The 24109-nt window shown below is 45.4% G+C and overlaps 1 protein-coding gene across 4 annotated transcripts in view; it reads right to left on the reverse strand.

The window, feature by feature from the left end:
• The window catches only part of AGPAT1 (1-acylglycerol-3-phosphate O-acyltransferase 1), a 62153-nt gene that overhangs the window by 3312 nt on the left and 34732 nt on the right, over window positions 1-24109 (reverse strand). For all 4 annotated transcript variants that reach the window (XM_087928546.1, XM_087928547.1, XM_026721236.2 and 1 more), the window contains 5 exons: window positions 14357-14546; window positions 10481-10614; window positions 8451-8626; window positions 2386-2481; window positions 530-602 (listed from right to left, as the gene is read on the reverse strand). In XM_087928546.1, coding sequence (XP_087784672.1) covers window positions 530-602; window positions 2386-2481; window positions 8451-8626; window positions 10481-10614; window positions 14357-14546 — 669 coding nt within the window. The remainder of the gene's footprint in view (window positions 1-529; window positions 603-2385; window positions 2482-8450; window positions 8627-10480; window positions 10615-14356; window positions 14547-24109) is intronic.

A 24109-nucleotide genomic window follows, 5' to 3' on the forward strand; every position in this document is an offset into this window, starting at 1 on the left:
TGGGGTTTTACCGATTAGACAGATTTTGTTCTTATAGAAATGGCCAGTTTATATTATTATATTACTTTATTATATGATTCTCTCTTTCACTAGTTTTATTGTGTTTTTTATACGAGGTTTTTACATTCTTGTTAAGCCGCCTTGAGTCGCCATGTGCGAATAGGTGGAAATATAAATTTCCTAAACAAAAAATAAATAAATAGTTGTAAAAAGTTGAGGTTTGATGCTACTGTCCTATTCTACTGCACCAGAGGGAATCGGAAGTCAATGCCTTTTCTTTTTTCCCCCTTTTCTTTCCCTCCCTTTTTTTTCCCTTACTAATCGCTTTTGTATTTTATATTTATAAACTAATAAAACGGTAAAAAGGGATCTCGTTATGCTTGTGGGCAAAACCTTGGGGTGGGCCCTGACGGAAAGTACCAGAAAAAAAAGCCCGGATCATTGGTGTCAGTGAGCGTGTGTGTGTGTGCGTGCGTGCGTGTGTCTTTCTGCTCCTCACAAACAAACAGGAAATCAGACATGGAGTCACCTGTGGTGAAGCGCCTGTCCTTCTTACTGTAGAAATCTCGATACGATGAGATTACAACAGGGATGAGAGGAACCTTGTGAGAAGAGAAAAGAAAGTAAACAGAGAGAGCTGTGGCAGCTGGAAATTGCCCTACTTATGTCGGCCATTTGGGCCCCTGAAACAGAGAGGGGTGGTGACTAGCAACCACCGGCCGCCATTAACGGCGGAAAACCACCTCCAAATCTCTTTGCATTTTTAATGCACACCCAGCTCTTCAAAAAACATTTCTAAAGACATTGTCTCTGTCTGCCTATTTTGCCAGAGTTCAAGCTTCTTATTTTATTGCTCAATTGTAAACATGTTTATAACACAGCTTATTGTGATAGAACTCAGGGTGTGATGCAACTATTTTTTTAAAAAAAAAAACACACACACAATGTAATTTCTAGGAGCTTAAGTTCCTGTAAAAAAAATTTTTTAAAGGAAAGCAATGCAGACAGGGTTTTTTTTCCCCTCCATTCTGAACCTAATTTAGGGCAAAACTTTCTTTAACATGATACGCAGTTGTTTTTTAAACGAGCGTATCAGATCAAGCAAATCTGCTTTTGGAGTCCTTGATACGTAGCCGGTTAACAAAACGGTTGGGGAGCAAACAACTAAGTTCAGGGTTCTCACCTCTCTCACACCCACAGATATGATCTGCAAATATTCTCTCCTGTCAGTACCGCTTAGGGGTATGAAACACTTCACAAATCTGCTTTTGTCCAGTTTATTTTAGCTCTGTTATAAACGGGAGGAATATAGGGTGCGAAAAATCCTCCTTTCCTAGGTCACAGTAATGCTATTTTACTCTATGGTGTCATCTGCTACTGTCTACCACTGACTTTTATTAAATATCTACTCCCTTTTCACCTCATTTGGGAATTCCAGCTCTAAAGTTTGCATTCAGGGTAAAACTGACTTTTTTTAAAAAAAAGAAAAGAAAATGAGGATTAAAATTCTCCCCATACTAAGAATTTTAAAAAACCATTTCTCTGGTGGGCTTCTAGTGGCAGGGACATCCTTTTCTATAGGGCCACCCTGAATGAGGACTGATGTCTATGGAGATTCTCAGTCATCCAAGTCAAGGTGTTTTTTACAAGAGGAAACCGGACTGTCTGTTTTTTTCTTTGAAGACGTTTCGCTTCTCATCCGAGGAGCTTCTTCAGAGCTCAGACCTGAGGAAGCTCCTCGGATGGGAAGCGAAACGCCTTCAAAAAGAAAAAACCAGAAAGTCCAGCTGCCTCTTGTAACAGCACCTTTGGGACTAAATGAGGACAGATTTACAGTCTCTCCACCCCGCCCTTTCTCACACATACACAGAGTTGCAGCTACTAAATCCTCAGTTCTTGCTCTGAGCTTGCCAAAGTCTGACTAACCAGGATCATCAATGCAATAGTCGGGTGGGCCACAGAACAGGTTTAACCAATGGTGGGGTTCAAATTTTTTTTACTGTCGGTTCTGTGGGGGTGGCTTGGTGGGGATGGCAGGGGAAGGATACTGTAAAATCTCCAGTCAGAGGTGGTATTTGCCGGTTCTCCAAAATACTCAAAATTTCCACTACCAGTTCTCCAGAACTGGTCAGAACCTGCTGAATATCCACCTCTGGGTTTAACCCAGTTAACCAAATACAATGTATTCAATCAAACACAACGCTTGTGTTGACCTAATATTCAACAATCCAAAGGCTCGGTGAGATAGTCTGGTTCATACCGTGGGCTCAAGTAACCCTGAACCTCCAAACTCCCCACTCTACCTGGGTGCATCTGGCAAAGAGCCGCCAGCCATCCCTTAGGGAGGAGGGGGGGAGGAAGTGAGTCAAAAGAGCCCCCCCTTACCTGGGTTTGCACTGCCAAATGGAAGGCGCCCCGTTTGAAGGGCAGCATGGAGCCGTTGTGATTCCTGGTGCCCTCAGGAAACACCCAGACCCGAACCTGCAAAGGGAGTCCAAGGAAAGGAAGAATTAAGACCCTTCCATGAAGACGCGCCAAGGTTAAGCAAAGAATCCATTGAGAAATGGGTGATCAGCCCTTCAAGGCAGTCCAACGCCAACCAGGACTATCAACACTACCCTTATTGTAAAGTTACGGTAACACAATCTTGCAAGCTCTTGCAAGATTGTGTTACCATATGATTCTTGACTCTTGACGAATGTATCTTTTCTTTTATGTATACTTGAGTATTTACACCAAGACAAATTCCTTGTGTGTCCAATCACACTTGGCCAATAAAGAATTCTATTCTGTTCTGTTCTATTCTCTTCTCTTTCCCCTTCCTTCATTTTACTTTTGCAAAAACTAGGGAGGGCCTAGCTACTCAGATATTTAGTATTTATTTGATTTATCAATAGCTTACATGAGATAGATACTTATAAGAAAAATAAAAAACAAGAGGACAGGGATGGTAGGCACGATGCTTATGCACGCCCCCTACAGGCCTCTTAGGAATAAAAAATTATTTATTAGAGAGTAGGTTATTTGTTTCTAATTGGAGGATAATGGATTGGTTAAGAATTTATTCCATGACTTTGCAGGTGACGCAGCATAAGGAGATTGGTCTGTAATTTTCAACTAGGCTGGGGTCTCCCTTTTTTGAAGATGGGGATGACTATGGCTTGTGACCATAGTTTTGGCAAGGAGCTGGTCCTGAAAGATTTTTCAAAGATTATGCTTAGAGGTTCAGCTATGGCAGTGGATAGCTTTTTTAAGAAGTAGGCACATATTCCATCCGGTCCAATAGATAGAGATGGTTTTAGATTGCACAGTGCTTTTTCAACAATGTCTTCTGTAAAATCAATATGTATTAGATCATTGTAGTTGTCTGTGGTTCCACTAGGAAGTACTGGACTTGATCCATTGCTGTTTACAAATACTGAGCCAAAGAATGTGTTAAAGAGGTTTGCTTTGATGATGTCGTCGTTGCAGTCTTTGCCATTAGGTCCTTTCAGGGGTGGGATGGACCTTGAGTCTTTCTTTGTTGTTTACAAAATTGTAGAAAGCACGGGTGGAATTTGTGTGTAGAAGGTTTTCCTCGTTTAATGTGATAATTAGTGCATTCAGTTTTTATCTGGTGACATAGATTTTTGTATCAGCTTTTGAAGTTGACAACATGACCAGATTTGGTTTTTTGCCAAAATGATCTTTTTTTAGATTGAAGCTTCCCTATTGTTATGGGTTGTCTATTTTTCCTGGTTTTGGGAGTTGTTATTGGTACATATAGTTTGATGGCTCTTTTGATTTCTAGTAAGAATATGTTGTAATGGTCTTCAACAGTATAGCATCCAGTGAATAGAAATTGCCAATCAAGGGAAGAGAGATAGTTGATTATAAGATCATAGTTGCCTTTTTTGAAGTTATAATTGGGGATTTTGTCATCGTGATGATTTTTGTGTGGACATATGTTGAGACAAAAGTCAATCATGTTGTGGTCACTGTTGGAAAAGGGTTATTTAATTTGTATTCCGTAAATTGAATTCAAACTATTGCAGAAGATGAGATAGAGGCAGTTGTTAAGCCTAGTATTGTTGGTTACTAGTTGTTCCAGTCCCAGACTTGTTACAGCATTGTAGAAGGTTGCATGTATGGGTTCAGTTGTACATTCGTTTAGGGTCCAGTTAATATGAGGTAGATTGAAATCACCAAAAAAGATGTGTGTGCTGCCCATGTTAGTAATGTATTTAGCTTTACATATTCGATGTCATAATCAGGGGCTCTGTAACATAGTAAGAACCGAAATGTGATATTTAAGGTCAGTTCACAGATAATGGTCTCAGGAAGAGCAAGCTCTTGGGTAACTTGGATGTCTTTTAGATGTAAGGACTTTTTATAGAAGATAGCAACACCACCTCCTCTACAGACTTCACGATCGGATCGGTAAACATGATAGTCTCTTACTGAGGTAATGGAGTCAGGGAGAGATGCGTTGAGCCATGTTTCACAGACAAATATGATGTCGAATTTAGCTGTATTTCGTAAGAGGAGAAATTCAGGTATTTTATTTACAAGGCTTCTTGCACTTAGTAGGCTGCATTTAAGGCCAGTTGTAGTTTGAATTGAGGTAGTTGGGGGCGTGCGTGCCTAGTCTTGGCTTTTTCGGCTGCTGCTGCACACTGCTTAGCAGTGCAGCTGTAACCTGAATCTAAACCAGGGATCTCCAAACTTGACAGCTTTAAGACTTGTGGACTTCAACTCCCAGAATTCCTCCTCCAGCCATGTTAGCTCAGGAATTCTGGGAGTTGAAGTCCACAAGTCTTAAACTTGCCAAGTTTGAAGACCCTTGGTCTAAACCGTTTAATAACTCTTCAGAGTTACAATGGCAATGAAAAAAGGTGACTTATGACTGTTTTCACACTTATGACCCCACAGTCATGTGATCAAAATTCAGAGGCTTGGCAACTGACTCCTATTTATGATGGTTCCGGTGTCCCAGGGGCATCCAATCAATTTCTGTGACCTTCTGAAAGTCATTTTTTAAAAATTTATTTAATGTATTGGCATTTATAGAGGCCATGCAATCTCCAATGTACAAATTTAGTTTAAATAAAGCATCAGCTAATATGTTAGGTATGTATGTATACAGTAAAAGATATGGAGACAATAAATAATGGAGCTAAAAGTATTAGATTAAGATAAGAACCATAATAAAATCATAATGCGGAGCTGTAAAATTTGCAATGGGATAGAGGTTATGATTCGGTATCTAAGGAAGATATCCATCTAAACTGCTCCTGGTGTGGCTGTGGTGAGGTCATCCTCCCAGGTGCCTTCAAATTTCCTGAGGAGACACTCCAGAAACGATACATGTTCTGGTTTGTTCTGGTGCGCCTCAGTTGCACTGCGGGCTCTCAGACAATGGGGAAGCCAGATCCCCTTACATAACAGCAGTGTTACTAACTTGGCAACTGCAGTGATTCACATAACAATTGTGGCAAAAGAAGTTGTAAAAACGGGGCAAAACTCACTTAAGGACCGCCACGCTTAAGCAACAGGGGGCTCGATGGTAGTCATTAAGTCAATGACTACCTAATATGATGCTCCGCAGAAGAGTAGGCTGAAGGGAGACGTCAGTTATTTGAAGAGGTCAAATGGAGGACCAAACGGACAAAGCGTTGAAAAATCCTGAGGAACGCATTTCAGTTTTAACTTTTTGGGAGGAATTTCCAAGGGAGCCAGAAGTGGAATTGTTGTAAGTTGAGGACCATCTGCATTCAGCCTAAAACTGAGTGGATCTACCAGGCAAATCCACTCAGTTCAAAGAGATGTAATCCAGTGTTTTTCAACCCTGGCCACTTCAAGATGTGTGGACTTCAACTCCCAGAATTCCTCAGCCAGCACGGGGAACTACATCTGGCCTTTCCTCCAAGGATTCCAGCCGGGTTACATGGCAAATTTACTTTAACCATACGACGGCACCCCTATGGGGCAGGCAGGAAAGAGAAGGACTTATGTGACTGACGGGGGAGACTAGAAGCTGGTCTGAGTCTCATCCAGCACTTCGCTGCTGCCCCACTTTGGCTGTGGGGCTGAGAGGGAGGGACTGGCCTAAAATCCACCAGTTGTGGCCTGGGGGATAGGGGAGGGCAGTGGGGTGGGTCAGAAGGTGGATGTTCTTGACCTCATTTCAACATATCCACTACAGGTGCTCCTCAACATACGACCACAATTAAGTCCTAAACTTCCACTGCTAAGTGAGACGAAGAGACAGCTGCTGTGGCCCATCAGTGGCCCGCCAGACTTGGACAGTGAGGAGGTTGGGGAAGAACTTGGGACCAGTCCTGGAGTCTGGGGAAAGCTCTGATGGGTGCTCTGCGTCGGAGGCAGAGAGGGGGCCAGGGCCGTCCGACATTTATCAGCTGCCTTTGGAGTTGGAGATAAGTGGGGAAGAAGAACAGCTGGAGCCTGTTCCAGATGCGGGCATGTGCAGAGCTGTCAGGGGAAGGGAACAACTAAGGAACAGGGGTCGACTCGAAAGAAAAGGTACAAGGGGACGCTGAATGGTCCCCCCCATAGGGAATAAGTAGGAGCAAAAGGGGAGGGGTGTTTGCAGGAGACCATTAGTTCGCTTACTATTGTAAAGATTTGCTTATCTGAGTTCGCGCCTCAACAGAGACTTCCTTGCCAAGTATTTCCTTTTACAGCCTTGCGACTAGAAGCTCTCTGCCTGGCAACTATCCAAGGACTGATAAGGTCTGCTCTTGCACTTAAACCTGGGAAGGGTTATTGCCGGGACTTTTCTGGGTGTGTGAATGCCAGGAATTCACATTAACCAAATAAAAAAGGGCTTTTATTTTTTCCCCGGGACAAGGGAGTCTGTTTCGTGATTCTGTTCAGCCTGGGTCAGAAAACAAGTTTGTTCCATTTTAGGGGCTTGCTCCAGTTAAATGAATCACTGCAGTTGTTAAGTTGATAGGACCGTTGTTAAGTGGATCTGGCTTCCCCGTTGACTTTGCTTATCGGAAGGTCACAAAAGGGGATCACCACAACCCTGGGACACTGTACCTGTCATAAATATGAACACACTGCCAAGTGTCCACATTTTGTCATGTGACCGTGGGAATGCTGTGGTGGTCGCAAGTGTGAAAAACGTCCATAAATCACCGTTTTTTCCCCCCCAGTGCCATTGTTAACTTTGAACAGTGACCGAACAAAGGGTTGTAAGTTGAAGACGACCTGTGCACAAAACACACCAGTAATTCACATTCTCAATAGGGAGGAAAAGCCCGCCAGCCCTTCTAAGAATTTGGCAAAGTGTCTCAAACTCACAACCAGAATAAGAGCTGGAAGGGACCTTGGGAGGTCTTCTAGTCCAGGGGACCCTGTACCATTTTGGGCAAGTGGCTGTCCAGTCCCTTCTTAAAAACCTCCCGCGATGAAGCAGCCACAACGACTGAAGGCAAAGATCTTCCACGGGTTAATTGTCCTCAATGTCAGGAATCTTAATCCTTAATCCCTTCTCTCTCCTTGATCAGTTTCCATCCGTGGTTTCTTGTGCTGCCCCTCTGGTGCTTTGGAGAGTAATTGGACCCCCTCCTCTTTGTGGCAGCCCCTCAAATACTGGAATACTGCTATTATGTCCCGTCCCGATGTCCTTCTCTTCACTAGACCGGCCATACCCACTTCCTGCAACCGTTCTTCTCATGTTTTAATCTCCAGGCCTTTTAATCGTCTTAGTTGCTCTTCTTGGCTACGTTTTTCCAGTCCCTCGTTCCCCATTCCGCCATTCTCCCAATCCCCTTTTCCCAGGTTCAATGTCATCTGCATATGACAGTGGTGGGTAACCTCTGGGGGCAATAATGGCACACGCGCTTGCCTGCTCATGCTTTGCGTGCCATCACCCGGAAGGCGACGCGCGGCGCGCCCCCCCCCATGCCTCCTGCGCATGCACACAACCTGCACAACCCATGCTGCGTGCTTCTGCGCATGCACAGCTGTTAGGCACACGCGGCGCACAGTATGCACAATAGACCTTTTCTGGGCGAATACTTGCGTGCCGGTAGTAATGGCTCTGCGGGCCACTTCCGGCATGCATGCCATAGGTTCGCCTTCATGGCTATATGGCAGGGGTGGGCAAACTTTTTGGCTTGGGGGCCTCATTGACATTTAAAATTTGACACCTGGTGTCGAAATGCCTGTCATTACAAGTCAAAATCAAATGAATGCAATCATTCAATCATTCACATCAAACCTTAATTCTGTACCAATCTTCGGCGGGCCGGATTCAAAAGACCAACGGGCCGGATGTGGCCCTCGGGCCGTAGTTTTGCCCAACCCTGCTATATGGCATCACCCTAGCCGAGACGCAACTCCATCCCACCAGCCTCCTTCCTCCAAATTTCATCACAGTTCTGCAACCCCCATTCAAAAACAAACAAAAAAAAACCACACAAAAACACAACCGCCCTCACATCTTGGCTCAGCATAGTTTGGGCGGCCTCAGACATGACGCTGATGGCATCGTTGGTTTTCTTGCGGTTGATAAAAATGATGCCTCCCAGCCAGCAGGCCAACCCCACCGTGCCCATGTACATCAGCTCCTTTTTGGCAATTGGCACACACCGGTCTGGCAACACCTCCATTAAACCTGTGGAGGGGAAAGGGGAAAAAAAAAAAGGATTAGCTATGCTGCGCTAGAAGTCATAGACCGGGGTAGGCAAAATGGCCGCTTTACGACCTGTGGACTTCAACTCCCAGAATTCCTGAGCCAGCACGTTCATAAAGGTGCCATAGTTGTTCGTCCCTGAACCAGACGGCCATGGCTTCAAGTGAAGGAGCCACAGAGAGAGACAGAATACAGGTAGTCCTCGACTTACCACAGTTTGTTTAGTGACCATTCAAAGTCACAGCGGCCCTGAAAAAATGTGACTGATGACTGTTTTTCATAGTTACGACCTTTTTAGCATCCATTTTAGTGGTCAGGGGATCAAAATCCGGACGCTTGGAAACTGGTTCATACTTACAACGGGGTTGCACCCGGCCTGGGATCAGGGGACCGCCTTGGGTGACCTTCTGACGAACAGAGTCGATGGGGAAGCCAGATTCACTTAACCACTGGGTAACTCATGTATTCAACTGCAGTGATTCGCTTAACAACCGCAGCGAGACACGTCGTGAAAGGGGGGCAAAACTCCCTTAACAAACGGCAATATAAATTGTGGGCTCCATTGTGGTCGTACGTCGAGGATTACCCGTGTATCTTTTTTAAAAAAATTACCTAGATTAATTTAAATTCAATTCTCAACTTCTCAAGAAGTGGAGGCTGTTAGGAATATAAGTCACCTATCAGCTATTTGGGTTGGACAATATATAAACCAGGATAGACATTTTAATACTCTCTCTTTAAGAGAATCCTAAAAGTGTAATTGGGTGTGGTTTCTCAAACGGCCATAAGATGGAGCCAGAAACCTGGGTTGTTTAGTCTTAGTCTCAAAAGAGAGTGTGTCTGTTTCCTTCTGTTGGAGAGTATTGCTGTTCCTCCATTTTTCCTAATTGACTGCTATTTCTGGATTTAATGTAAGTCTGATACTGAACTGTTTTTGACACTGGACTTTGATATTTGGATTATCCCTGGATAGAAAAACTGACTGATTTACCTGTGAATGACTTTGGACTGCCTATTTTGAACTTTGCTTACACGTTTCTGGAAGTAAAAAACCTATATTTACTGTACAGTGTATCTGTATGCTGTGTGTATATTATTCAAACACTTCTCTCAAATATGTCTCCCTGTATGCACTCATTCTCCTAACGGGGAATTACCTCAACAGAGAGAGGCAAACCAACTTTTCATTAACTAATGCTTATTAGAGGAGTTGTAAGCAAAAGAGACAGCATGAAAAATGCCAGACTATCTATCTATCTATCTATCTATCTATCTATCTATCTATCTATCTATCATCTATCTATCATCTGTCTATCTATCTCTTCATCTATCTATCTATCTATCTATCTATCTATCTATCTATCTATCTATCTATCTATCTATCATCTGTCTATCATCTATCCTAGATAGATCAAGTATCTATCATCTATCAATCTATCTGTCTGTCTATCAATCATCTATCTATCTATCAATCAATCATCTCTCTCTCTCTCTCTATCAATCATCTGCCTGCCTGCTTAGCTCCCTCTGCCCGTCTCTCCTGTCTCTGTTTCTCTCTCTCTCTCTCTCTCTCTCCTATCTGTTATCTTTCTGTCATTTCTCTACCATCTATCAATTTATCCATCTATCATCTCTCCATCTCTGTATCCATCCATCCATTCAGTTTATTTGCTGCCCATCTTGCAATGCAACGACTCGGGGCAACTTCCACCTGCAAACTACATTGCAGCATCTACTTAAAAAAAAAACAACCCACTAGCAACAACAAACGAACTGGTAGAGCCCAGATCAACTTCTTAGCTCCTTCCCATCCTCCCCACCTTCCTCCGGTCCTACCAAGCAAGTCAAGGGAGCTCTGGTGGTTGGACACCACCACGTAGGGCTCCTTGATGTTGAAGTTCTCGATCCCCCGCACGTCGATCTTGATTCCATAGAGATATTTTATGTGAAGCAACATGAATTGTAATATCCTGGAAGGGTAAGGAAGAGAGAAAGCATATCAGATTGGAACTTGACAACATTTAATCGTGAACATACACTTGACAACATTTAAGCCCATACACCAGCTTTTGGGAACATGGCGGTCCCTCCGAACGCCCAGAGGCTGCCTTTCACCACCAACGTGTGGAGAACAGCAACTTCACCGTATGTGGAGGGCTGGTATGGATTGAGTTCGAAGAGGGATCTGCAGACTTGGCAGCTTTAAGACTTGTGGAAGCTGGCTGGGGAATTCTGGGAGTTGAAGTCCACAAGCTGGAAAGCTGCGAAGTGTGCAGACACCTGAACGAAATACCCTGCCAAAAGCAAACTTCAACATTTTTCCAAAAAGGAAGGAGGAAAACCATGCACACACACATCCCCCCCAAAGATGAAATTGTTGCTCCCGAGTATTCCCACCGAGCTTCACCAAAGTAGGAAAAGCTGGCTTGGGAACAGGTTTAACTGGAAGACACAATTGTTTCAAAGGGCTTGTGCCTGAATTTAGATGTGATCTTCTTCCCACCCACCCCAATTTTATTGCTTCAATTTTGTTGTGGTGGCGTTGCTATTTCACCTTTGGGTATTTCTATTTCTTTTCCCAAAGGACTTGTATTCTTATATGGACTGCGCCAGCAGAGGCTAAACCAATTTCATTGTATACATGATGTACAATGACAAGAAAGGCTTTAAACTTTGACATTCAAAAGGCAACTGGGTTTTTTTGGGGTGGGGGGTGGGCTGTCTGTTTTTCCTTAAAGACGTTTCCCTTCTCATCCAAGAAGCTTCTTCAGTTCAAGTTTCCTTCTTTTCAAGGAAAAAAAAAACCCCAAAAGCCCTTCATGGCTTGGAACCGGGTTATCTGAGGGAACATCACTTGCCGGTCACACCTACCCGACCCATCAGAGCAGGGAGGCAGGGAATGTGGCGGGTCCCACCCCTGAGGGAGATACACCTGGTGGGACCCAGAAGAAGGGCCTTCTCCGTGGTGGCTCCGTCTCTCTGGAACATCCTTCCGCCAGAGATTAGTATGGCCCCCTCACTAATACTCTTCCGGAAGGCACTGAAGACCTGCTTCTGCCAGAGGGCCTGGAGAACCCAGAGCAGGATGGAGCCCATCAAACGGCTCGTGTGATCTGCTGGCGTTGGGGCGCGGAGTGGAAGTTGGAGGGTGATTTATTGATTCCCAGATTTTGTTCTATTGTACTTTATTAATTTATTTGATTCTTTTTGTTAGTTTTCATTGTTTTTTTGTTTTTTTTATCTATTTTAAATATGGTTTTACATTGAGTCGCCATGGATGAATAGGTAGCAATATAAATTCAATAAATAAATTGCCTTTTGAAAAAGCAACACCTTCTGTTAAAAAAGGACATATGTCAAAATTGAACATGCTCTCTCTCAACAGAGGGAGAGGAAGAGGACATAATCTACCTCCAGTCTGCAACACAATCCTTTCAGCAGGTCCAAGAAGGCTCCACACCCATTTGTATCACTCAGGTGACCCTGAGGACACAGATAAACCTCCAGGTGGCCTCAACAGCTCGCTAAAAGGGTGCAAATGACCAGCTGTCTGCAAGGAATATAAATCCTTCCGTTCTCCACCATCCAGCCAGAGCTGAAGAAGCGTCTGGGATGAGAAGTGAAACATCTTGAAAGAAAACCAAAAAAGTCCAAATTTTTTTTAAAAAAAACACCTTTGGGGAAAAAAGCACCTTTGGGATCACCGTGACTTGGGTGACTGAGGATCTCCGTAGATATATATATGACCATGGATATTCAACATAATTCTACTTATATTCTAGTATTTCCTATTTTCTTACTTATATTCTAGTTTAAGTCACCAAGAGTGATTGTGATCGCAATGGGGAAGAAATATTAGAAAGAAAACAAAGATATAATGCGGTTGGTTGGTTTGCGGCTTACCACGATACCGTTCACTAATACCAGCTCATAAAACAAACTTGGCAGCCTGCAGTGTCATGAACTCATCCCAACAGTGATTTATTCAAGAAATGATGAGCCAGCAATGTAAAACTCTAAACCAGACGCTCCAACGCGCAAAATAGTCTTTCTGAAACAGGGCAAAGCACAATCGCTCTCCCTTCAAGCCTGTTCTTTTCCCCGCCTTTCCATTTCAAGGAGACATTGGACGTCTCCTCTTAAAAACAGATTCCCAGCAACAAGCAGGCCTCAAGGCCAGATACAGTCTCCTTTTCCCTGTTTAGATTCCATGGAGCATTCTGTATTGGTCAGGATCCCATCCAAACAAGCAATTTGTGGACCTTGACAACAGGCGACAAGATGGTTAAGGGCAGTTAAACTGGCAAACCCCATTTTTTGGGGGGGACGCTCCCCTGTCTACAGAAAGCATACACAACAAAGGTTCCTCAACCTTGTTCCACTTTGAATATGTGTGGACTTCAACTCCCAGAATTCCCCAGCCAGCCATGCTGGGGAATTCTGGGAGATGAAGTCCACACTTATTCAAAGTTAAGGACAATCCTTGGTTTTCCCACAGGATGAGCGGAGTTAAACTACATTTCCCATTTTATACCAGCTAAGCTAGCTGAAGATGGGATCTGTAATCCAATAGGCAATAAGGGCATCCCTGTTATCTAACCAGCTGCGATCGGACATAGGCCTAAGTCCGATGAAGGCTTTCTCCTAGTCCAGGGGTCTGCAACCTTAAACACACAAAGAGCCATTTGGACCCGTTTCCTAAAGAAAAAAAAAACATTGGGAGACAATAATTTAACAGCCACTATGACTGGGTGGGCGTGGCCAACTCAATGTCATTCACTCCCACCCAGTTACCTCCTGCTCTGCAATATGGAGCGAGTATCCATCCTCCGCCATCACCCTTACCTTCTAAGGCCATGCGAGGAGTGACGGGGAGGGGAGGGGCCAGTCAGTGGTGGGATCAGCCAACGGAGGCACAGCAGAGGGCTGAAAGAGCCGCATGTGGCTCCAGAGCCGCAGGTTGAAGACCCCTGTCCTAGCCCAAGAAGGGCAGACTACGAGCACAGTGGTTGCCAACCAGTGGGCTGGGGACCACTGGGGGTCCATGAGAAAATTTTGGTGGTCTGCAGAGAAATGTCACCCCCAAAGCAATTAATCTAGGCTGTGCAGGAACGCAAGGCTGTGCACATGGCCCTTGGGAATACAAGGCTTGCGTCACTTGCATTGCGAACAACACGAGGTAGTGAGGAGAGGGGGGAAAGGGCAGAGGGGGGAACTTGCCCCATTTGCCCCACATGCCTCGCCTGGCCAACCAGGCTGCTTCTTTCCACTTCTTTCTTCTGCTTTTGGCTGCACGCAAGGAAAGCAGCAAAAGTCTTTCTTTCTCTCCCTCAAACTCCGCCAGAAATGAGTCGTTGGGACCCTGCAAAGGCGTCCTGCTCCAAGAGGCTGTGCTGGTGCGACAAGTTTCACAGAGACTCATTTCTGGCAGAGTTTGAGGGAGAGAAAGAAAGACTTCTGCTGCTTCTGCTGCTTTCCTTGCATGAAGCCAAAAGTCTTTCTCTCTCTCCCCCCGAAAACGGAGCTGGAGACGGTATTCTGTGATCCCAAATAAAAGAATGGTCGATCGGTAGGAAAACAGGGTGGGGAATTTTCCTGCAGACTTTTTGGGGGATTTTCCCAGGGTCTCTGGTCCGCGGGATTTAAAATTTGGTCCCTGAGGTCCAAAAGGTTGGCAACCCCTGCACTAGCACACACCTAAATCAGACTCACTTCATATTCTCCACGTTGCGCCCACGGACGGCACAAATCGGGATCGCAATGATAGCCAGGAAGAGGATGTAGCTGTTGTAGAACGTCATCTTACAGAAATACTTGAAAGTGGCACTCCATTCATACAGAAGTGGGACGGCCACCAAGAAGAGGATGAGCAGCCACTGGCCCAGCGAGATCTCCATTTTCTCTGAAGAAAGAAGGAAGGAAGGAAGAAGCTGAGTTGACTTCTGACGCTTTCCTAGGAACCAGGAGTAAATCGAGCCTTGCAAACTATTTCGTTAACTCTTCCCCCTTAACCTCGTGCTCTTCAGAGGGAGGCCGTGTTGGCTGGAGACAATTGGTAGTTGTAGCTGTTAATACACCTGGAGGTCACCTGACCAGAAAAGCTATAGAGCAGTGATGGAGAACCTTTTTGTTATGGTGTGCCAAAAGCGTGCGCCGACACCCACAATACAATGCGCCCCGCCCCCCTGTGCATGCAACACCCCTGCCCCCTTACCTGCACGGCGCATGCATGGCTCCCAGCTGATTTTCGGCCCGTTTGAGGCCATTTTCGCCCTCCTGGAGGCTTGAGGAAAGCCTCTGGAGCCACAGGAGGCCGAAAAACAGGCATTCCAGAAATACCGGAAGTACCATTTTTCAGCCTCTGGAGGGCCTTCGGAGCCGGTTTGAGGCCATTTTCACCCTCCCGGAAGCCTTGGGAGGCTGAAAATGGGCCTGTTTCGGAACTTCCGGAAGGCCCGTTTTTCGGCCTCCTGAGGATGCAGAGGCTTTTCTTGAGCCTCCAGGAGGGCGAAAACAGTTTCAAAAGGGCCAAAAATCAGCTGGGAGGTGTGCGCATGCGCAGTGCAGATAAGTTTGTCTGGGGCGTGCATGCCCGCACAAATGGTTCTGCATGCCATAGGTTCGCCATCACGGCTACAAAAGTTAGTCCTCAACTTGCAATAACTTCTGGAAGACCACTGAAAGATTCACTGAGTGTCCCTGAAGGTGCTTTCTTTCAAAAGGCAACGGCCTTTTTGGTGTACTTGAAGAAATTTCACTTCTTATCCAAGAAGCTTCTTCAGTTCTGACTGAATGGTGGAGAAGGGAAAGATTGATATTCCTTGCAGTCATCTGGTCCAATAGTGCAGGAGTATGAATGGATTTCCAGGAAAATGGCAGACTGCATGATTCAGGTGACCCTGAGGGCACAGAAAAAACCTCCCAGTGGCCTCAAATGACTCTCAGAAAGAGAACTAATGACCAGATGACTGCAAGGAATATAAATCTTTCCATTCTCCACCATTTCATCAGAACTGAACAAACTTCTTGGATGAAAAGCGAAACATCTTCAAGCAAAACAAGAAAGTTTAATTACCTTTTGAAAGAAAGCACCTTTGGGACATCCATGACATGGATGACTGAGAATCTCCATAGAGATTCACTGAATGCTTTCAGCAGCCTTGTAGCATCTGGTTACAACCCTTTTGCTCCAGGGCAATTTTGATCAACTTTAGCAACTTTTAAGTTGTATGGACTTCAGTCCCCAGAATTCCTCAGCCATCATCATACTAGCTGAGGAATTCTGGTAGTTGAAGGCGACACCTCCTAAACTTGACAAAGTTGAAAAGTACACTTCTTTATAGAGAATTAGCTTCACTGTTGACTTGCTTTGACATTCAAACAAAATTTATTCTCCAGTAACTTAAAACCTACGCAAAGTTAGATGTCACTTTTGAGGTTAGGCAGCAAGGAACCCAGATACTTACCAATTCTATGGCTGCAACTTTTCCAGGAATTAATCTACCAACCTTGCTCAAAAGGCATGTTTTTTTTTTAAAAAGCACAATCCCTCAGGGAGTTGTCAAGGCCCCAAAGTTAAAAACATTTTAGTCAAACTGCCTTTGATCTAATGTTTCTCTGCCGTTATTGATTTTTTTTCAATGCGTGAATCTAAATCCATGCCAAGAGGCCCCCTGCTGTCCCATGCAGATCGTAAGCAGAATTTCTGTTCTAGAACCTTCTGCAGCACACAGGACCTCTGCGATTAGGACCCACTGGCTTGTCTCTGCCCAGAATGACAAGTAATCCGCGTCTCTTGTCACCTTTGCCAACTCACAGCTGCCAAATCGCCGTAGGACACCAGATAACAAATAATCAGAGTTGAAAGGGACCTTGCGGTCCAACCCATTGCCCAAGCAGGGGACCCTACACCGTTTCTGACTGATGGCAGTCCAATCTCTTCTTGAAAGTCTCAAGTGATGGCACTCCCACAACTTCCGAGGGCAAAGCTGTTCCATTGGTTGATTGTTCTCCCTGTCAGAAAGTTTCTCCTTATTTCCAGGTTGAATCTCTCCTTGTTCAGTTTCCATCCATTATTCCTTGTCTGGCCTTCGGGTGCTTCAGAAAATAGCTTGACCCCTTCCTTTCTGTGGCAGCCCCTCAAATATTGGAAGACTGCTATCATGTCTCCCCTGGTCTTTCTCTTCACTCGACCAGCCATGCCCAGTTCCTGCAACCGTTCGTTGTATGTTTTAGTCTCCAAGTCCCCTAATCATCCTGGTTGTTCTTCTCTGTACTCTTTCTAGAGTCTCAACATCTTTTTTATAGTGTGGTGACCAAAACTGGATCCAGTACTCTAGGCGCGGTCTTACTAAGGCTTTATAGAGTGATATTAGTACCTCACTTGATCTTGATTGTATCCCTCTGTTAATGCAACACCTGTACATAGCAACTGACCGTGGAGACAATTTGCCGTGGGCAGCTGAAGGAAGAGTCATGTAGGCAAGTAGGTTAGTAGAGCGCAGAGCGCGTTGGGGCGGGTGGTGGGGAAATGTCTCAGCTGGGAGATTTCCATGTTCACACCCCTACCACTACTGCTGCCATGCTGAGCTTGGAGCACCTGCCGCCGCACCAGGCTTGAAGGCAACACAGCAGCACTGTGTGTGTGTCTATCTGTGTGAAAATGGGAAGGCCCTAGGTACCACCTCATTCCCACCGCTTGTCCCAACTGCCACCACTGCTGCTTCTTCCAGTCGGAGCCTGGAAGAATAATAAAAACAAGGACAAATAGGCTGAGAAACAGCTTCTATCCCAGGGCAGTAGCTCTTTTGACTTCTGCTGAATAGTGCAGTGTTGGTATAGTGTCGGGGGTTTCCAGTTCAATGTGTGAAGGGTGAAGGATGTGTGTTTGTGTTTGTTTTCATGGTCATGATGTACACCAAAGATGGTGTTTGATTTCGTTGTACAAGGTGCAATGACAATAAACTAAACTAAACTAAACTAAACTAAACTAAACTAAACTAAACTAAACTAAACTAAACTAAACTAAAACTAAATGAACTGTTGTTAAGTCAAGGACTCCCCTGTGGCTCATGGTTTGTGGTCGAGGTTTTCCAGCAGTGCAACTGGCCTTTCAACATTAGTTAATAGTTTTACTTTATTGTCATTGCACCTCGTACATCGAAATCAAACACCATTTTCAGTGCACATCATGGCCATGAAAATGAACACAAACACACATCCTTCTCCCTTCACACATTGAACCGGAAACCCCCGACACCAGACCAACACTGCACTGTACAGCAGAATTCAAAAGAGGACCTGCCCTGGGATAGAAGCTGTTTTTCAACCTATTTATCCTTGTTTTTATTATCCTGTATCGTCTGCCAGATGGTAATAGTTCAAAAAAAAAGGGTGCCCAGGATGAGATGGATCTTTGAGAATGTTTTGAACTTTTTGAACCATGTCACCCAGAGAAAAAAATAATCTTCCACAAATTTAGACGTAACATTTACAGGTAATCCTTGACGTGAGGCGATTCGAAGTTACAACAGACCTCCTCCCCGAAGGTACTAACAACCTCGTTCTGAATTCCAATGGCTGCCCCCCACCATGATCATGTGACCTCAGTTCGACCATTCAGCAACCGGTGCACATTTATAGTTGTTTGCAACATCCCATGGTCACTTGACTGTTCTTCATGGTTTTTTGTTTTTTTTGCTGAAAACCAACCTTTTCTTCTAGTTTTATCGACTGCCACGAAAAAAAAGGTCATAAAATCAGGTTGGTCACATGGGCAACCCATTTTATAATCATCACAACTTATGACCATAAGGGGCAGGCTCCATCATAGTCGAGGATGACCTGTACACTGTGAACTATTGCTTCCTTTTTATTCTCTCCTTTGGCGATGACCCAGGGTGGGATACAAAATAAACACAGTCACAAAAAAAACAGGTAAAGCCCCTTTTATTTCTTCACTTTGCTTCCAAGCTCCAAATATCCTTGACTGGAGACAAAAAAACTCCCACACGAGCAGTGACAAGAAGGAGGAAATGCTGTTTAAACTAAAAATGCACTTTAAATTATAAAGAGTAAAAAACAACACAAACAGGCAAGATAAGGGCTTGAAGACGTCCACTGATATCAGAACACACACTGGGAAGGACGCCAAACTCAGAGAGGAACAATAAACTAGAGATATTTCCACACGTTGTTTCTAGCACTGGCCCCTACGCATGTCCGTCCTCTTATCCAGTTGTCGCAACTGCAGCCCATGAAGAGGATCAAGGCCCTCTCCTTCCAAGTAGATCACCTCTCTCCCTTATCCTCTCCTCCCTGCGTGCCCTAGGATGGAGAGGGGATGGGCCTGGGTCCTCCTCTGACTGCTCAGCCGGCCTCTGCCCTTCCCCAGCCTCCTCCACCACCTCTGGAGCCACACTTCCACTCCCTGTTGGCTGTTCCTTCTCTCCCTCAGAGTCAGTCCCCACCAGGGACACAACACCTTTTAACCCCAAAGCCGGTTAGGTTCATTCAAGATGAAAAATCTTGAATCTTTAGAACAACGGCCTCAGCAACCAACCAGACAGCAAACATTTATCCTGCTATTCTACCAGGCTCTTTACATCCAATGGTTTTATTATTATTTTTTAAATTCTTTTTAACGTTGAAAAATGAGAATCAAGCATTCTTTAAAGCCGTGTTATCTCAACCTCGGCAGCTTGAAGAGGTCTTCAAGCTTCAACTCCCAGAATTCCCCACCTCCGGTATTTTTGCTTTTAGGATTTTGTAAGCGTTGCTTCACAGGGGTGGCATATAAATTTGATAACTACCTATCTACTCACCTACCCACCTAACTAAGTAACTAACAAACTCTCTTCCCAACAACCAAGATAGCAACTGGCAACCTTAAAAGAATTGTGCAAAGGAACAAGGCTCTAATCCTGGTAGGCAATCCTATAAAATCAATTTATGCTACGTCGTAATGCACTTTGGCCAAGAATGTTAGACATGCCCAGAAATTCCGATCGGTACATCGTATTTGAGGGATGAATGAACCCAAACAATTTTGGATTAGTCAAAGGAAACGGGGGGGAGAGAGAAATGGCTCAGGGATGCGTGAATCCAATCTGTGTGTCCTCTTGGCACCCTCACAGAGTTTCTGAGATTAAATTGGCTCGCGTCCATTGCTGCTGCTTCGTACTGTAGCAACAAAAGACATGTCAAAACCGAGATGACAGACGGAGTCACGAGCTGATGACTGGGAGAAGAACTCAGCCCTCAGACTGTCTGCCAAGGAGCTGAGGAATGGCACAACGGCACAACCAGGATTGTAAGTAATTGTTTTCCAAGAACAACATGCTCCCGGTCAGTGGTGCATTTCAAAATAGTGTGCCACCGGTTTGGTGGGCGTGGCTTGGTGGGTGCGCTTGGTGCACGCGCACATAATTTGCATGCGTATGTGCCAAGCGTGCACTTTGTCCATGTGCAGAGGCTTTCCAACTCACCTCCTACAACCCTGCACTGTCCCTGTCGCTTCAGCGGCTGGCGCGCAGCAATCTGTCGTGCTGCGCAAAGCAGCTGCGCTTCAAAGCAGGGAATAAAGGTCAGTAGGGGAGCCTGGGCAAGCAGGCCCAACAGCAGCTCCGGTTCGGTCTCCGCTGATGTTCGGTGCTACCAGTACTCCAGAACCGGGTTGAGCCGGTACAATAGCACCACTGTTCCCAGTAACACAATTGAAATTGGAGGGGTGGATTTACCAAACCCCTTTCTCTGGTGCTCTCCTGCGCACTGGTGATGTGTTTGTGCTGTTGAAGAAGGCCTAAGGCTGGGAGGGCGAACCTATGGCATGATTGCCGGAAGTGGCGTGCGGAGCCATTTCTGCCAGAATGCGAGCCCGTCGCCCAGATCTGCGTGCGTGTCCCCTGCCAGCTGATTTTTGAGTATCTGCCACGCATGTGCGGGGGAGGGGGAAACATGCGTGGGAGGGTCACAAGCACATGCGCGGGAGGGCTGGGGGGTTTGCATGTGCATTGCATTATGGGTGCAGGCAGTGGGTGCGCGCGCACCCACACTTTTGGCACGCCACGACGAAAAGGTTAGCCATCGCCGGTCTAAGTGTCAGCTTTAAAATTCAGCTGTCACATTTCATGGAAAGGGGGTGCGGAGGAGTTGAAAAGTTCAAGGTTATTCTGTATGTCGTATTAAGGAATTCCAGTTGAAGTTAATTGGTTCTTGTGATTTGTGAAGTGTAGAAGTAGGGGGAGAGAAGTAATGTGGGAAAATGCTTTCCCTTTGGGAAATTGCCTTTGACATGCCAGATCTGTTTCTAAATAAATCAATTGAAGAGAAAATGTCTCGGAGTGATTGATATCAGGGATGCTTTCTAGATGCCTTATATTAAGGTTATGTTCTCTTTTTTAGTGTCGTTTTTGCACCAAGCTTCACCTTAGCACAGTGGCCCCCAACCTTTTGGGTACCAGGTACCAGTTCTATGGAGAGGGGTTCCCCGCCCCATAGACTGGAGGGGGCCTGGTTTCGTATGCTGCCTGCATCCCGTGGATGGGGCCTTCGCTTGTTTATGTGGCCCGGTTTCTGGCATGCTGTGGCCCGGTGCGAATCCATGGACTAGGGCAGGGGTGTCAAACTCACATTGTCATGACTGAGTCATGTGACGTATTGGGATTTCCCCCCCCCCTTCGCTAAACCAGGCGTGGGTATGGCCAAGATGTGACGCAATTAGCCCACAGGCCGGGAGTTTGACAGCCCTGGACTAAGGGCTGGGGACCCCTGCCTTAGCAAATTAACAAACAAACAAACAAATTAAATTAAATTTTAAAAAATCACACCAAAAAATGCTGTCAGAAGTTATGGGTGCTCCATCACCTGAGGTTTTTAAGAGAAGACTGTACAGTCACTTGTCTGGAATAGTATAGGGCAGTGATGGCTGATGTTTTCGTCGTCACCTGCCAAAAATGTACGTGTGTGCACATGCATACTTGCACCCATAATGCAATGTGCGCGTGATCCCTCTGGGCCTCTGCGCATGCGCATGCCTCTCCTGCGCCCCCACGCATGTGCGGCAGATACCCGACAATCAGCTGGCTAGCAGGAGGCATGTACGCATGCGCAGTAAATCTGTTCTGGGCGATGCCGGCAGAAATGGCTCTGCCATTTCCGGCATGCATGCCATAGGTTCACCATCATGGGTATCGGGCCTTCTGGTCAAGCAGAGGGCTGGACTCAGGGGTGGGATTCTATCAGTTTGCACTTATTCGCTAGAGCCTGTTGTTAACATTCTAAGCAGTTCGGAGAATCGGTTGTTAGAAGAAATTACTGGCCTAATCCTGTAAGGAAAGCAGGAAGGAAACATTCTGGTGTTGCTTACAGAAACTGCCTCTCCGTTAACCCTTATTACATTCTTGGCAGGAGTAGACTTCCTGTCTCAGCAACCTCTCTGGAGTTTTTTTTCCCTCCTTTGCTGGTGCTTTGCTTGTGTGGAGTGACCATTCAAAGTTATAATAGCACTGAAAGAAATGACTTATGACCATTTTTCACACTTATGACTGTTGCAGCATTCCTACAGCCATGAGAGGCCAGGAGAGGAGATGTGTGCCTCGACGTGAGTGATATTGAGTTGGCTACACCCAGCCAATAACATGACTACCAAGCCATGTCCACCCAGTCACATGACCCCAAGCCACACCCACCAACTAAACCACGCCCACAGAACCAGTTGTTCAAAAATTTGAATCCCACCCCGGGTTGGACTGGAAAACTTCCAAGCTACCCTCTTTATTCTGATTGATTGCGTTGGCCATGGCCAATTGTCCCGTTTCCGCAATGTAGGCAATTCAAGAGACAAAACCTCCCAACTAATGTCTTAACGCCTCATCTTTTCCTGAAATCAATTTAGGCCACCCAAACGGGTGCTAGGTGAAGTCTAGTTCCTTAGTGGCCTCAAAGTGAGAATTCCCGGCAGACTTTGTGCCAGTCAAAATGGTGTGAGGATAACATTAAGCACGCAAAAAAGACCACAAATATGTCATCCGGCAAGGAGAGGCTGCTCCTCAGTGCAATTCTGGCTATCGTGACTTGTTCTTTGCCTGGACGTTCTCCCCCTGCCCGATTTACCCTTTCAGGCAAGCATAAAAAAATTGAAGAGCCTAGCAACAAAGAGAAATGGCAGTGGCTCAAATTGATCAGGGAGCAAAAGAGAGAGTGAGAGTGAGAGAGACAGACAGACAGATAGACAGACGAGGGGAGATCAACAAAGAGGCTTTGATTGCAAAATGGCTGCCGGAGTTCACCGCAACAGGAAAGTCACGGTGCACTTTTGGTGTGACAGACTTGTTTTGACAAGGCAGGGAGAGGAATCTTCTCCTTACTGATCCCTCTTTGTGTAAGAGAAACTGATCCAGCAGATCCTTTCTGAGCAGTTAAAGAGAGAACGGGGCAGAAAGGGGGGTGGGGTGGAGGGAAACAATGGATGATTTCTCTCAGATTTGGCTAGAAAGTGAAAAACGGGAGCTCGCTTGACAACACAAATCACCCATCTCTACCCAACATGACATATAGGATCGATAACCTCCGGAAGAGAAAGACACACAACACTGCCCACTGGCAAATGTTAACATTATAACAGCTGGGTTCATTAACCCATCGTGTGGCGTGTTCGTTTGTTTTTCACGTAGGGAGATGAGGAATTCAGCCATTAGAAACTGTCCATCAGGGTTTAGGACTTAAGCTTGGTGTGTGAACTAAGCCACCATCCCTCGAATAAGCTATGTTGTAGCAAACCCGCTTACTACAGGACAAAACAGGTAATCCTCGACTTACCACCGCAATGGAGCCCAACATTTCTGACAGGTGAAGCATTTGTTAAATGAGCTTTGTCCCTGTTTTACGATCTATCTTGCCATTGTTGTTAAGGGAATCCCTTGCAGTGGATAAGTTAGTTAACCCGGTTGTTGTGAATCCAGCTTTCCCATAGACTTTGCTTGTCAGAAGGTCGCAAATGGGAACTCGTGTGACCTTGAGACACAGCTATGGCCATAAATATGAACCGGTTGCCCAGCCTCTGAATTTTGATCACATGATCATGGGGAGGAAGAAAATGTCCATTGTGAAAAATAGTCATGAGTCACTTTTTTTTTTTCAGCGTCATTCCAACTTTGAACAGTCACTAAACCCAACAGTTGCAACTTTGAGAAAAGTAAAGTCCTACACTTAGGCAAGAAAAACCAAAAGTACCCATACAGACTGGGTGAACCAGGCTCAACTGTGAGAGGGATCTTGAAGTCTTAGTGGACAACCAGCTAAATAGGAGCCAGCAGTGTGCAGCAGCCGCCAAAAAAGCTAATGAAATCCTAAATTGCATTAACAGAGGGTTACAATCAAGATCAAGAGAGGTACTAATACCACTCGATAAAGCCTTAGTAAGGCTACACCTAGAGTACTGCATCCAGTTTTGGTCACCACACTATA

Source organism: Pseudonaja textilis, chromosome 2, assembly GCF_049901715.1.
Source record: "Pseudonaja textilis isolate UNSWEBS1 chromosome 2, rPseTex1.2, whole genome shotgun sequence".
Lineage (NCBI taxonomy): Eukaryota > Metazoa > Chordata > Lepidosauria > Squamata > Elapidae > Pseudonaja > Pseudonaja textilis.